Here is a 14169-nt window from a genome sequence, read left to right as displayed (position 1 = left end):
TAATAAATCCAAACTGTGCTCCAGAAAATTGAGGTATAACCTGAATTGTGGTTGTGGAGAATTGTTACACACTGCAGTGAAGTCCAAAAACAGAGCTGTACTGCCAAAGCTGGATAGATATTCTTGGAATGATTATCTGATTGACAGATAAATCAGGCAACTTTAAGTTTTTTGCTAACGATCTAATTACTTTGGATAATTTTTAAGTCGCTCAGCCAAACTTTGCCATTTTATTAAATAGCTGTTAAAAATGCCAAATATCTGTTTCCTACATAGACTGTGTATAGATGATGGAAGTAGCTTAAACCGGCATTCTGTCTAATGGCCAGCAGGGGGCGACTTCTCTGGCTTCAAAAAGACTTACGGTCATGTGACCTCAGCAAACACTTCTCTGATGACTTTAGGGTCTCAGTCGCTAGCCTTACATCTTTGAACAAAAGATGAAGTTAAGCTTTCCAAGTAATGCCCTGATTAGAGCCAGAAAGGAGGATAAGACAGAGTTTATTGGCTAACAGCTTAGCCAGTGAGCATCAGTGTCCCTTGGTTTCTCAGTAAGATCCACCCCTCGCTCATCACATCCCCATATTTTAAATTGTGGCTGTAAGATAAATTTTTTTCTTTTATGAGTAAAAAAATTGAATAACCTTGTGTTTGTGAATCAGTAAACTGAATAAGTTTAAAAATGGACATGAACAGTTTACAAGATGCAAGGTGAGAAAAGGTGAGTTCAGGAAAGATACCTGGATAAAGAAATTTAAGAGACAGGGATGAAAGAATTCAAAGTTTGTGGAGGAGGAGGTACCTGTGTCATTTTAGAGGACAGCTTTAGAGAGCAGACCTGTTTCGTCGGATGGATCGGCTGACAGAAATTTAGGGCAGTCTCTATTCTGAGGAACGTGTATTTGTGTACGAGTGCTGCAGAGAAAGATGAAGATGTGGGTGTGTGTAGGTGTGTGTGTGTACTCATGCTGCTGTGCCTTCCTTGTGAGGCTGAGAGGAAAGAGATAGTAGAACATTTTCTACTGGTGAGGATTTTGTGTGCGTGTGTGTGTGTGTGTGTGTGTGTGTGTGTGTGTGTGTGTGTGTGATGGTGAGTAATTCTGGTGGGGCTGCAGCATTAGTCAGAGCTGAAAGTGAGAGTCTGCGAAAAACGAGCCACACGCTGAGACAGAGATAACACACACGCACACACACGTTTATTGTTTCAAGCACACAATACACGTGCGTGCACATTATAGGCAGTGTGTGTGTGTGTGTTTGTGTGCAGTTTTTCACTTTCTTTGCCCTTCCAGCTCAACTTCTCTCCCTTTCACACACACATCTGTCTCGGCGGGACTTTGTTTACACCCTGTTTCATTTTTCTTCCTCGCCGTGTCCGGCGTAGCACGGTAGGAAGTGAGGCTCCGCCGTGTTTGCTAAGTCGAGACTGCTCCTCAGACGGCTGCTGCAAAGGCTGCAAGCTGTGTGCTCGTCTCCTCGCTTGCCTTCCAGTCGTCCTTGTCATAACACAACACGCACTCTTCTGCAAGCTTTTTTTTCCTGCTTCTCACACGCGTCTTTTTTCTCCAGCAGGAGCAGCTGATGCATGCACATCTTTCTCTTTTCTTCCTTTGAATCTTTTACCCACACAGCTGGAATCCAACAATGGCCGGCTTCTGTTGGCTCTGCAGTCACTGCTCATTATTGTAACGGCTAAAAAAGAATGAGAGAGAGAGGTAGAGAGACACAGAGGGAGAACTGTGGAGGAGAGCGTTGAGAGTTTGCTGCAGGCCTTGGTGAGCAGGTTTGCCACAGTGTGTGTGCGCGATATAAAGAGAGCATATTTGAGCGCAGGTTTTATAGCCTAGAGCCCTCTTCATCGTCATACTTTAACGACTTTATAATAGGAGTGAATATGTGGTTGAGTGTGTGTAACGTGCGCACACATATGTGTTGGTGTATGTTTGCTTGTGTGTGTAACTGCAAGCTTCTGCGCAGCAGTCGCAAACATTTTAATGACTTTTTAAACTCCCGCAGCCTATAATGTCTTCCTGATGCAGCTGATTCCTGTGGATCCACATTGATCCTAAAATAGAGCCTATTAATCGGAAGGGTATATTTTTCCTGGAACGCGTTTCATCTGTGGGAATCCGGTTCAACTTTATTACCATGAAGTAAGCTCACCTTCCACTGGTGTGCTTTGTTTTGGGCTTCAGCTCAAAGCATGCAGAGTTCTGTATATTCATTGTGGCTTTTATATTAGAGGATCTGTTAATTATATTACAGCGTATAATGCAGGTAATGCATAATAACTGCAGATGGCAGCTGTTATTGGAGATTAAGGTGAAACGCTGACATTAACACTTTTCTTTTTAGTCATACTGAGCATGGAGAATCTTGTTTGATAGCCTAAAGGATGATTTCAACAACACTTTCTCCTGCCACAGTGTAACTGTATGAGGATGTTCAGTGTTGTGAACATGTAATGAGGTGAGTAAGTAAATCCAAACTCACCAGAAAGAACTCCAATACTGCTCAGTTGTTTACGTAGATAACTTCCTGCAGTTGTGTGAATGAGTGCACGTAAAGCAGAACTTTGCCATCACAAATCCCCTTTAGAAACAGTCGATTTTATATTAAATGGTGCAGAACTTTGAGCTCCTTGCAGACATTTTTCCATTGATTTGAAACACCAAACATGAGTGCATTCTAAGACTAACCTAACCAAGCAGTTTTGGTACATAAACCTAAAGAAATGGTGCCAGGAAACCAAAATAATCCTAAAATACCTAAAACCCAGATTTCAAAATAATGGTCCCAAACATAAACCTCTAGTCTCCTGGGTGAAAGTCTGGGTGTTTAATCCATACATGACTTCCTCTGAACGGTGACTGTTACCAGTCTTTATACTAACTCACCTGTCTTCTTAAAGGCTTTGTGTCTCTTTACTGTCATCCTGACTGAAGCTTTTCTCATACATGCACTGAAGTACCAGACAGAGGTGCACCGTACAGGTGTTTGACTCATAGTCCGTGTGGTGTTGGATTGCGTCGATGTGCAAACAGCATTTGCAGCTCCTGAGTGGCTGTCGTTCACGCTGCCTCGTCGGCCCCCTCACCTGCAGCAGACTGTGTGCCACAGGAGAGAACAGGTGACTGTGGAAAACGTCCTGACCTGATTCTCCTCACGCTGTCCGGAGATCCTGCCTCTTTTTCAGGTCTCAAACTTTTCCATTTTTAAAAATGTGGTTGTTTTTTGTTGTTTTATTTTTGTTTTTTGTTTTGGATTTTTTGGTGGGGGAGTTGGAGAGCTTGCAGCCCTTACTGCTCATACATCTCCAATTCCTGGACTGCAGTCTGAGTGTGAGAGTGTGCCTGCTGTGGAAGGGGCCTTGAATTAATTTTTAACAGCAGAAAATAAGCTCTAAGATGGATTTCCCCTTGTAAACATCTGCTTGCCTTTTGGTCACCCTAACCCCCCCACCCTCTTTTTCTATAGCTCATCCATCCATCCGTCCGTCTTCATATTTTCCACTGGAAACACTGGACTATGCCAGGCAGCCATTCCCTCTCGCCCTCTCTCTTTCTCCCTCTGTAGGTTTGGCTTTCCTGCCTCTCCTCACTCTCTGAATGCAACCTTTCTCACTCACCCCACGCTGGGTTTCTCTCAGCTCGCTCCACTTCTCCCCGCTTCGCATTTCCTTACACTTCCTCTGCTTCCCCCCATCATTTCCCCTCCTCCATTCCTCCTTCTCTTCCTCCCTTCATGCCCCCTCTATCTTCCTTCCTCTCATTCTGAGTTTCATTTCACCCCAAGTCATCATATCACAACGCTGTGCTCCGGCTGCACCTCCTCCTCCTCCAAAATATGAGGCTTATCTGTCGAGCTGTCACCGGGTCCGCGGTAACAATGGACTTCTTTCTCAGCCTTCGCCTCTTGCCGCAACAATGAGCTGCTTTCTTTCCACCGAGAGACTCGACGCCTCCTCGTAATATCTCTGTGTTTAGGAGATCTCTCCCTCATTTTCTCTCTCATTATTCTTGCTTGACCTCTTTTTCTTTCTTTCTCTCCATTCCTGCTTCCTCCTTCCTGTCTGTCAGTATCTCAGTCTGCCTCCCTCTCACTCTGCATCTTTGGGACTTCTTTGAAAGAGCTCTGTGATTGCATGTTTCTTCGGGGTAATAACAGTGTGTGTGTGTGTGTTTCATAAAGGCACAGTGTAGCTATGTGCCATATTACCAGGTCATTAGTGCAGTGAGTGTGAAGAGTAGGAAGGTGACGTTAATCATATACGTATCTGTGATCCTAAAACACGTGTTAGCTGTGTTCAGATTCAGGGGCGTCATTCTTAGAAGGGTCGTAGGTCACGAAGGCCGGAACCAAGCGGCCGTTAAATTGGACGGTCCAGCCTATGAAGCGCCGCGCCTGTTGCCTAGCAACCACGATGCTAGCAGCTGAGGGTGTTTTGGGGAGCATTGTTTGACAGATGGAGGTGAAAATCTTTCTTTTATCTAATTAGTTTCATTTTTATTGGGGAGGTTTGATCAGTGTGTGAGGCTGAGAGTCCACGGCCATTAAAAACAGACTCTGACCAGCACTAATGTTAACATCAGCTAACGCAGTTCGTGAGACTAGTGTCACTTCGCTTTAACAATATAACAGGGCCTACATCAGACATATTAATATATAAAATGTTACAAATGACCCGTGATGGACCGCAGCTCAGTTGACTCAAATACTGAGCTTCAAGAAAAATTGAAGGTGCTAATATTTCCAGTTCACATCTGTTTATACGTCATTCTTCTCAACTAGGCTTCATCTCAGACACAAATACTGTTCTTTTAATACATTTTAATACACAGCTACATTCGTTTGAAGCCTTTAGTAACTTATGTGGGGGGAAAAATCACAAGATGTGATCATTGTGCATGTTTCTGATCAAAAATGAAAGGTAAGCTGATATTCTTTCATGGGGTGAGAAAATCATACCATTTCATAACTGTCTTCAGTCAGACGGAGCACATGTCTGAGCTGGAAACAGGCCGATTCAACAGGACAGAGATGATACAAACATGACTTCTTTGTAAAATATAATGTAGATTAATTTACCTCAAATCATATTAAGGATATAAATATGTGCAGAAGTCATGACTGTAGCTGTAAGATTCATCCAATTATCCAATTATTACATTTATTTTTGAGCATGTTTTGTTGCTGATACTCACATGCTTGAGTTTTTACTCTTCACTGCTCCTTATGCTTTTTTATTTAAAGGACCCTTTCCACTGAAAACAGCCATGATCCCACTTTGACACAATTATTTTAATGTCAGCTCAAACGATGGATTATGGATCGATGAGAAGCTACCTGAATCTTTTCCCCTCAGAGACGCCACAGCTGAGCTGCCTCAGCCTGTCCTGACTCGGCAGCTAACAAAAATGGCTGCAAATCTTATCAAAATGTGTTAAGTTCTAGAATTAAAAGACAATTTTAACTTAGCACATGTACATAGTTTGTGAGGAAAAATAGGAAAGGGGAAACAGGACAGAACCAAAATCCTGCAGAAGTGTTTGGCTGTATCTCCAGTGGGATAAAAGCTCTACAACGAGAGCACAGGAAGAGGATGAGGATTTCCTCATTTACTGCCTGGCTTATTATTAGGGGCTCTGTTTAGGATGAGAGCTAAACTAACTGGAATATCCCAAATTAAATTGTTAGAAGCCAGCTGAGGTGGTTCATCTGCCTCCTGGACGCCTCTTAACCCTTTACATCCACCCCTGTGGTAGTAATAGGGTTAAATTAGGTGGTTTTGGGCATGTCCGGCTGGAAGGAGATTCAGGATGTACTGGTGAGATTATGTTTTGGTTGGACTGGGAAGACTTCAGTGTCCCCTTAGACGAACTGGAGGAGGCAACTGGGAGAGGCAGGTCTGGGTATCTCTGCTTAGACTTCTTCAACCCTGAGTCAGATAAACAGCAGAGACTGGGTGGCTGGGATGGATATTAACACCCTTTAGGTTCAACTATGTATGACGTCTGTCTCACTTTGTGTTGCATGGTGAATGTGTGTGTCCTCTCTGACCCCAGGTGTCAGCAGCATTAACCCTGTGATGTGATTTCAATCAGAAAAGTCAAGTAAACTTGTAGATGAAGTCGATGGACTAAAAGATTTAGTAACATAAAATAGAAATGCTCACTGAGAGTAGAATGCATCATTAACGAGCTCGTTAAAGTATCAACGTCCATATTTGTGTCGAAGATCAATGAGAATATTTAAATATAAAAATTTCAAATTGGATTTTACATTTTTATTTATTTACTTAATTTTGATCATATATTGGAGTTTTACACTGATGAAGAATACTTTCTGCCGCTCTACAGCCTCTGTAGCACCAACCGGCAGCGCTGTGGCTGCTCCGACTTTTTTGTCCAGGCGTCTCACTTCGAGCTGCAGCGACTGTAACTCTGAATAAAAAAGCTGAGACTGCAGAGAGCGAGCCCAGTGATGCGCAGTAAAATAAGGATGATGCCAGTGATATGCGATAATGTCTCCTAGTGTTTCATGCCTGTCGTTCACACAGACTTCAAATACATTTTCTGCCTAGTTTGTTGCAGCACAGCGCCCGTCACTGCAGCCTATAGCGCTGATAGTCATGGTGGCTTTGTGGCTGATGTACATGTCAGGAGGGGGCCACGATGAAACAAGCCCCAACTTTGATGAGATTATCACATATTTCATTTTAATTAAGTCTTTTAAGTTGGGGGGGGGTGGTGCTGCACTTGGCTGATGGTGACAGTCAGACCTCTTCCTACACGTCAGTGATTCGTTCTTTGAATCAGCCACAATGCTTCCATCTCCGAGGGCTGTTCAAGAGCACCAACATTATCATTAATTGTACACGCTGCTTAACGCTGTTGTGTTCATCCTTAAATGTTAACACTCAAAAGGGCTCAAATGATTTCCATGCTGTAAAGTCATTGAGCAAGGCATTTAACTGATGCTCTGAAAGGTCGCCATCCTGCTCGGACAATTGTTGTTGCTTCTCCTCCACCTTAATAAGGTCCCAGAAAGTAGTTTAGTCGCCTCCACTCTCCTCCTCCTCCTCCAAGTAATCCTTAAAAGTTTTCCCCGGCTGTTTCAGAGGGGCTTAGGCTGTAACCTTGCCAGAGGTGTGTGTTGTACGGGAGGAAGAGCGGAAGCCAGAGGAGCCTGTGAGAGCACGCGATAACCTTTAGGGCCAAACATCAAGCTCCTCTGTGCTGAAGCCTTGTGCCAGGAAGAGATATGAAATATTTTTCTTGACATTTTGAGGTGATTTGATGTATTTTTCATGTTCTTTTAGGGAGGCAGGAAACTACACGCTTTTGCTGGGTTCATGTAGGAGTTAAAAAGCTGCTGTTGTGTTTTTGTTTTAACATACACTGAGCCAGGAACGCTGACTTGGAGAGCTTTTTGGTTCATAGCTTTGGGGAATGTGCTGTGGAGGGGATACACTCACTCAGTCACAGCTGGAATCACGCCTGCACTCTGAGTCTGTGTGTCGTTCAAGTCAGGAAGAAAAAAATGATGTTTTTTGGTAAATAGCCACTTCTGGACCAAACGGGTCTGAATACCTTCCAAGCTCGATTTTTATATTGCACCATGAGGAGGATTTTTCTTGCATATAAAACCTATGCAGGAAGGAAAATCATCAGGACTGAGATAAAAATTAAACTAAAGTGGAGTTTAAGCACTTCAATGTATTAAATCCCCCAAAATAACAGAACAGTGCATTGACATTGACTGACTGCCTAAAGGCCATTATAAGCCCTGTGTGATGAGTCAAAATCACCTTTAAAATCTTTCTCATGAGTGAAGGATCGTAAATGCCTCAAAAGTGAAGAATAAGTCATTTTTAACCCCATATTCTTGTTTCCTTCATTCAGTTTATTTTTAAAATTGAAAACTGAAAAATGTAAACTAAATTACAGAACCCGAGTCGTTTAGCACTGCAGACGAAGATCCCAACGGATGTTTTCCTATTGAATCCTATACGAAATAAACCAAAAGGATTTTCGTCTGATTCAGGTTTATCCTCTGGGATTAAGCTGTATAATAGTTTAAAAGGTGTAACTTTCAAAATTGTTTCATTTTTTAAATCTTATACAATTAAGGATTTCAGTTAACTTAAGATTTTTAAATTCTTTCTTTTTTAAAAAATAAATTACCTTTTGCAGTCCACTTGCATTACCTTCCCATATATTCACTTGAATAAATGTAACTTTTATATGAATTTTATTATTTGTTTTAACATCCTGTTAAAAGGTGATATTTTTACTGAGGTTCGTCGAAGAGCGCGTGAAACCGGCTCGTTCCCGTAGTCCCATCAGGACAACCAGCAAAGTGCTCACGGGGCTCCTGTACGGTACCAGCTGTGATATTTTCATGATATAAAGGACCTGATAAGTGAAACTGTCACCCATTGTTTTTCCTCACACTCATTTAATTAGCAGCTCTTAAGTAAGTGGTCACCCGTCTGATTTTTGGACACAAATTAAGCAATTTACTGAGCAATTAGAGAACAGTTAGGATGAGATTACTGCCTGACAGCTCGCTTGTCCTTCGTCGTCTCTTTGTGATTTAATTTGCAGTGCCGTGTCAGGAGGCACTCAGTCTGAAGTTCTGCATTTGGAGAACACTTTGTGACAAATTCAATCAGCCGGCAGAGCCGACATTCGAAGATTTTAGTTTCTTGATTTCCAGCCATCAACCAATTCTCTGATATTTTGGTCATCTCTGCTGCCTGCTGGGGAGCATCACAGAAAGCTGTTGGTTAAAAAAGTGTCAGTTATAACAGGCCCTGCATGCTTTTCTGTAATCTATAATTATCTAGGTGGACAGAACTGTATCTATAATTTGTGTTTTCCTGCAGTAATAATTTTCAAGCTGAATTATGACATCCAGAAATTAGCTTTTATCTGCCAGAGAAGAGGACCATTAGATTTTAATCATGACTTTATAAAATGACAGCAGAAAAAAAAGGACGACAAGAATAACACAGAAAGAAAGAGAGGAAGAGGCAACAAGACAGGAAACTGAGCATGAGAAAAGCAGGCGAGGCAAAAAGAAAAAGCAGGAGGATATAAATCAGATAATTGGAACAACATATTTACACTTTGCTGTTTCCACTGCTTCTGGAAAAATGGAGGAGATCCAAGAGTTTCTAGGAAACAGGGATGAGGCTTGAAGACGTTTGTCCAGCAGGGGACATGAGCAGGATTGCTGGGGGTATTTAAAGGAATTGTTGTCCACGAGGAGCTAACTGGTAAAAGCCCAGCTGCTGGCAATGCCAACGTGTGCATGCATTTGATTTTTGTCTAGGTGGCCACATGTGCTGTTCCTCTCATGGAAAATAGTCTTGGATGTGTAACTTTGTGCGTTCATGTTCCACTGTTTATGTGTCTGTGTGTGTTTGTGTTTATGTGTGTGTTTTCCCCCGGCGGTGCCTGTGTGCTGGTTAGACCATTAATGATGTGTCTAGGGAGCGCTGCCTCTACATAATTTATCAACCAGGATTTATTAGCTGCAGAATTAACTTGTAGGGGCTGCTGGGAGGTGGGGGTGGGGGGGGCACAGGATGCATTTGCTCTTGTTTTTGAATTTATGTGCACGGATGCATTGTCACTCCCCTGTGATCCACTTCTCTCCATCAGCCTCCTGCCATGTGGGCGTCCCCAGCCGTATAATTGGCCAAGTTATTTTAATTTTAGTCGGGTTTAAATTACAATTCTGTTGAGTGTGTCTGTATGCGTTGAAGGAGGAAGGCTTAAACTGGATTTATGGTTAATGTAGAGGATATGTTAATGCCATCGCAGACACCTATGACACAGTGATTTATATTTAAGCGCTGACATTCATGTAGACTGCTAGCAATATGCGCTTCGAGGGGCAGGTTCACAATTACACGAAGAAGCCACATTTATATCGGTTTAATTGCAGAATTAAAGTAGAAAGGTCACAAAAACGACATACCTGTCTTCTGCTATTATGGGAAAGAAGGCAACGGTACCATTGGACTGCTGTCAGAATTGACTAAAGATCATGTTTGATTAGTAGCTAAAGCAAACCATAAAACACTACATCTCCAGCACCCCCTCCAACCCCATTTTTAGGATGTTTTGTAGACACACGCTATACCCATTAAGCTAGCTAATGTATGGTAAATGGACTAGCTCTTATATAGCGCTTTTCTACTCAGTCAGAGCACTCAACGCGCTTATACAACACGTTTTACATTTACCCATGCACACCCATTCATACAAGCACTTCCATATTAACTAAGTGCTTTAATTATCTAATAATTAAATTAGATAAGTACCTTAACCCCAAGTTAAGTACCTTAACTTGGGGTTAAGGTACTTATCTACCCAAGGATACATTGGCATGTAGCCTGGAGTAGCCAGGAATCGAACCCCTGACCTTCCGATCAGTAGGTGACCTGCTCTACCTACTGAGCTACAGCCACCCCCAATGTATATAATAATGCTGCCGTTACCTAGGAAATCGATGGATATTTTAAGCCTTTGTGTGTTCCCTTCTATCTTCCAGATCACAGAGATGGGTAAGGACTTACTCCCAGAGTGGCTGCACTGGAATGCCAGCAGCAGAATCCTGCAGGGTCTACCTTTGGAAGAGGATAAAGGTGTCCACTACATCTCTGTATCCATCTCCAACCACACGAAATCCTCATCTTCTTCTGAGGTGTTTTCCATTGAGGTGCACCCTGAAGATCATCTGGATGCAGATTCAGCCCAGCTGACATCCAATCAAGCTTCCACTGAAGATGATGTGCAGCCGTTCATGTGTGGCAATGAGGAACCGGTCACGGTACTGACAGTGATCCTGGATGCTGATTTGACCAAGATGAGCTCAGAGCAGAGGGTGGAGCTCCTGGACAACATGAGGAGCTTCTCTGGTGTTGGACTTCAGCACATGAAGGTACTCCCTGTGGTCAACAACAGGCTGTTTGACATGTCTGCATTCATGGCTGGCCCTGGGAATGCCAAAAAGGTGAGTGAGTGAGTGGTAATGTTAATGAGTGCATAAGTAAAAATGTAATAATTAGATGTTTAGCAATTCAGTAACAATTATGTCTCTCCAGGTGGTGGAGAACGGCGCTCTGTTGTCCTGGAAGCTTGGCTGCTCGCTGGACCAGAGCACAGTCCCAAATATCAACAGTGTCCAGGGTCCTGCAAAGGAAGGCACAATGTCAGCCAAGCTGGGCTACCCTGTGGTGGGCTGGCACATTGCCAACAAGAAACCTCATTTCCCCAAACGCGTGCGACGGCAACTAAACAACACTCCAACACCTGTTCTGACTGTGCTTCCTCCAACAACTGCAGTGGAGCCACCGGCGAGAATCATCCCAACCCTCTCCTCTCCCTCTATTGCTGCACCAACTGAAAGTTCTGCTCCCCCCGTGAGAGGTCCCGTCCCACTTCCAGGCAAGCCTACAATCAGAGTTCGTGACCCTATTGCTCACACCCCAACTATGGGACCTCCTCAGCCAACAAAGGTCATGGAGACCACCAGCACCATTCCCATTATGCCAACCATGAGCAGGCCCACCCATGTAGAAGCCACTCCCACACCAAGCACAGCCATAATAACACCCACATCTACCAGAAAACCTACGAAGAAACCCAGGAGGCCCAAGACGACCACACCAGCATCCAGAGTGCCAAAGACCCCCGCAGCAAAGACTCCTACAAGCACCACACCATCACCTGGTGTTATTCCAGATCCATACAACGAGAAGCCCGTCTTAAGGAACCCCATCGACCAGGTCAATGCATTGGTGGGCACATATTTTGAAGTCAAGATCCCATCTGACACATTCTTTGACAAAGAGGATGGAACAACAGATAAGCTGCGTTTAACCCTTAGACAAAACCACAATGAAGTGGTGGCAGAGGGCTCCTGGATCCAGTTCAACACCACCAGCCAACTTCTCTATGGTCTGCCTGATGTCCACCATGTGGGAAAACACGAATACTTCATGCAGGCAACTGACAAAGGTGGTCTCAATGCAATTGATGCTTTTGAGGTTCGTGTAAACCGCTGGCCAACCAATGATAAAACCCCTGTGATATTTATGGCCCGTTTTGAGGGTGAGCCACGGTCAGTAACAAATGACATCCACAAGAAGATCCTGCTGGTTAAAAAGCTGGCATATGCCCTCGGGGACCGCAACAGTAGTACGGTGAGTCTAAGGAATATCACCAAAGGGTCCATTGTAGTAGAGTGGACAAACACCAGCCTCCAGCAGCACCCGTGTCCAAAGGATCAGATTACAGGCATGAGCAGGACACTCGCTGATTCTGAAGGAAGACCGTCACATGCCTTCAGGTACACTATGGAACCTGAATTCAAACCACTGGACGTGAAGGTGAAGGGAAGGGCAAGCTGCCGAATGCATTCTTTCATCCCACCAGGAGAGATTGATATCCCAGAACCTCCAGCTGTCACTCCAGGTCTGGGATCAAGCCGGGATAGTGCAGATGACGTCTACCTCCATACGGTCATTCCTGCCGTGGTGGTGGCAGCAATCTTGTTAATAGCAGGAATTATTGCAATGATCTGCTATAGAAAGAAACGAAAGGGCAAGCTTACCATCGAGGACCAGGCCACCTTCATCAAGAAAGGCGTGCCAATTATCTTTGCAGATGAACTTGATGATTCTAAGCCACCTCCATCCTCCAGTATGCCCTTGATTCTCCAGGAAGAGAAGCCCCCACTTCCACCCCCTGAATACCCCAATATGGCCACACCAGAGACCACTCCCTTAAACCAGGAGCTGCTAGGGGAGTACACAGCTCTGCAAGATGATGACCCCAATGCACCTCCCTACCAACCACCACCTCCCTTCACCACTCCCATGGAGGGCAAGGGCTCCCGTCCAAAGAACATAACTCCGTACAGATCTCCACCTCCTTATGTGCCACCCTAAGACTTAATTAACCCTCCCCTGCTAGGGTGGAGGGAGAGGATGCCTGAGGAACTCTGACGGTTTCCTTTCTGGTGTTTGTCTATTTGGACATTTACAGGGAGAGATGGTGGTGCTAAAGTACAAAACAGCTTCAAGTGACTTTGGTTTGGGACGGGGGGAAATGAGTTGGGTGGGTTTTACAGTACACAGGAAGGGACTACTGTTTTAGTGGTAGCCCACCTATAATAGTGGCCTAAGACAAGCAAATTCTCATCACACTGGCTTTCGGTTTGACCAACTGGTCTGAAGCAACAACTGGGAGATATGCTCTTCCTTCCCAGCATTTTCTTTTCTCCTGAGTTGATTTTTGGATTCTGGATTATTTTTCATCTTTAGCCCAAGATTCTGGTTCTTTTCTTTTTGGAGTGTTCTGAAGCGTTTGCCTCACAGCTCTTCGTCTGCCTGGCTTTTAAATAATGCGAGAAGACGGTGGGTGACCTGTCAACAGACCACTGCAGGCAACGACCCGCGTTTTTAATAAAGCAAGAGTGAGATTCTTTGCATATGAGAGAAGCTATCAGGAGGATCTCAAGTCAACCCTGCAGACGACACAAGACAATAGGAGGCCCGTGTGTGTGTGTGTGTTTGAATGAGTGGGCGTGTTTATTCAGATTCAATACGGTTTGCCTTTTAACACTAGTTGTCTGTTTTTATCTTTATTCACAGTGTCTAGTAAAGATGAGAATAACAAGGTAGCCTAAAAAGATTTAGAGATGAATAATAAATAATTTGTTTGTTTCATTGGTTTTGAAATTCACTGTATATCTGGAAGATGTCCTGAAAGATTGTTCTATTTTTGTTTTGTGGAAGAAAGGAACTGCCTCACTAAAACAACCCACAGGAGCTATATATATATATATATATATATATATATATATATATATATATATATAATTACTTCATGTGTTATAGCAATTGCCACATGAACCATCCTCCCTTCAGTACAGCTAGCAGACTCAATCAGATTTAAGCAACGAGGAAATTTCGTTATGTCAGGTTGACACGAGGACTCCTGTTTTTATTGAGATAAATTATTTAACTGTCAGAGTTTAATGTGGAAGCAAAAATGTTGTTTTAAGTTGGTGGAATCTGACAGGGTTTCTTGAGGTTAACGTAGCAACACAAGTTTTGCCCTTTTCCACACACACCCCACTCCTCCAAGT

General features: G+C 43.6%; 1 protein-coding gene across 1 annotated transcript in view; it reads left to right on the top strand.

The window, feature by feature from the left end:
* The window catches only part of dag1 (dystroglycan 1), a 59105-nt gene extending 45233 nt beyond the window's left edge, over positions 1-13872 (top strand). Inside the window, exons 3-4 of the mRNA XM_030723860.1 lie at positions 10567-11028; positions 11120-13872. Coding sequence (XP_030579720.1) covers positions 10567-11028; positions 11120-12967 — 2310 coding nt within the window. The 3' untranslated portion in view covers positions 12968-13872. The remainder of the gene's footprint in view (positions 1-10566; positions 11029-11119) is intronic.
* The last annotated feature ends 297 nt before the right edge of the window (positions 13873-14169 follow it).

The sequence above is a fragment of the Archocentrus centrarchus genome, unplaced genomic scaffold (assembly GCF_007364275.1).
Source record: "Archocentrus centrarchus isolate MPI-CPG fArcCen1 unplaced genomic scaffold, fArcCen1 scaffold_29_ctg1, whole genome shotgun sequence".
Classification (NCBI taxonomy): Eukaryota; Metazoa; Chordata; class Actinopteri; order Cichliformes; family Cichlidae; genus Archocentrus; species Archocentrus centrarchus.
Note: the sequence above shows the minus strand (reverse complement) of the source record. Positions and strands in the feature narration are given on the sequence as shown.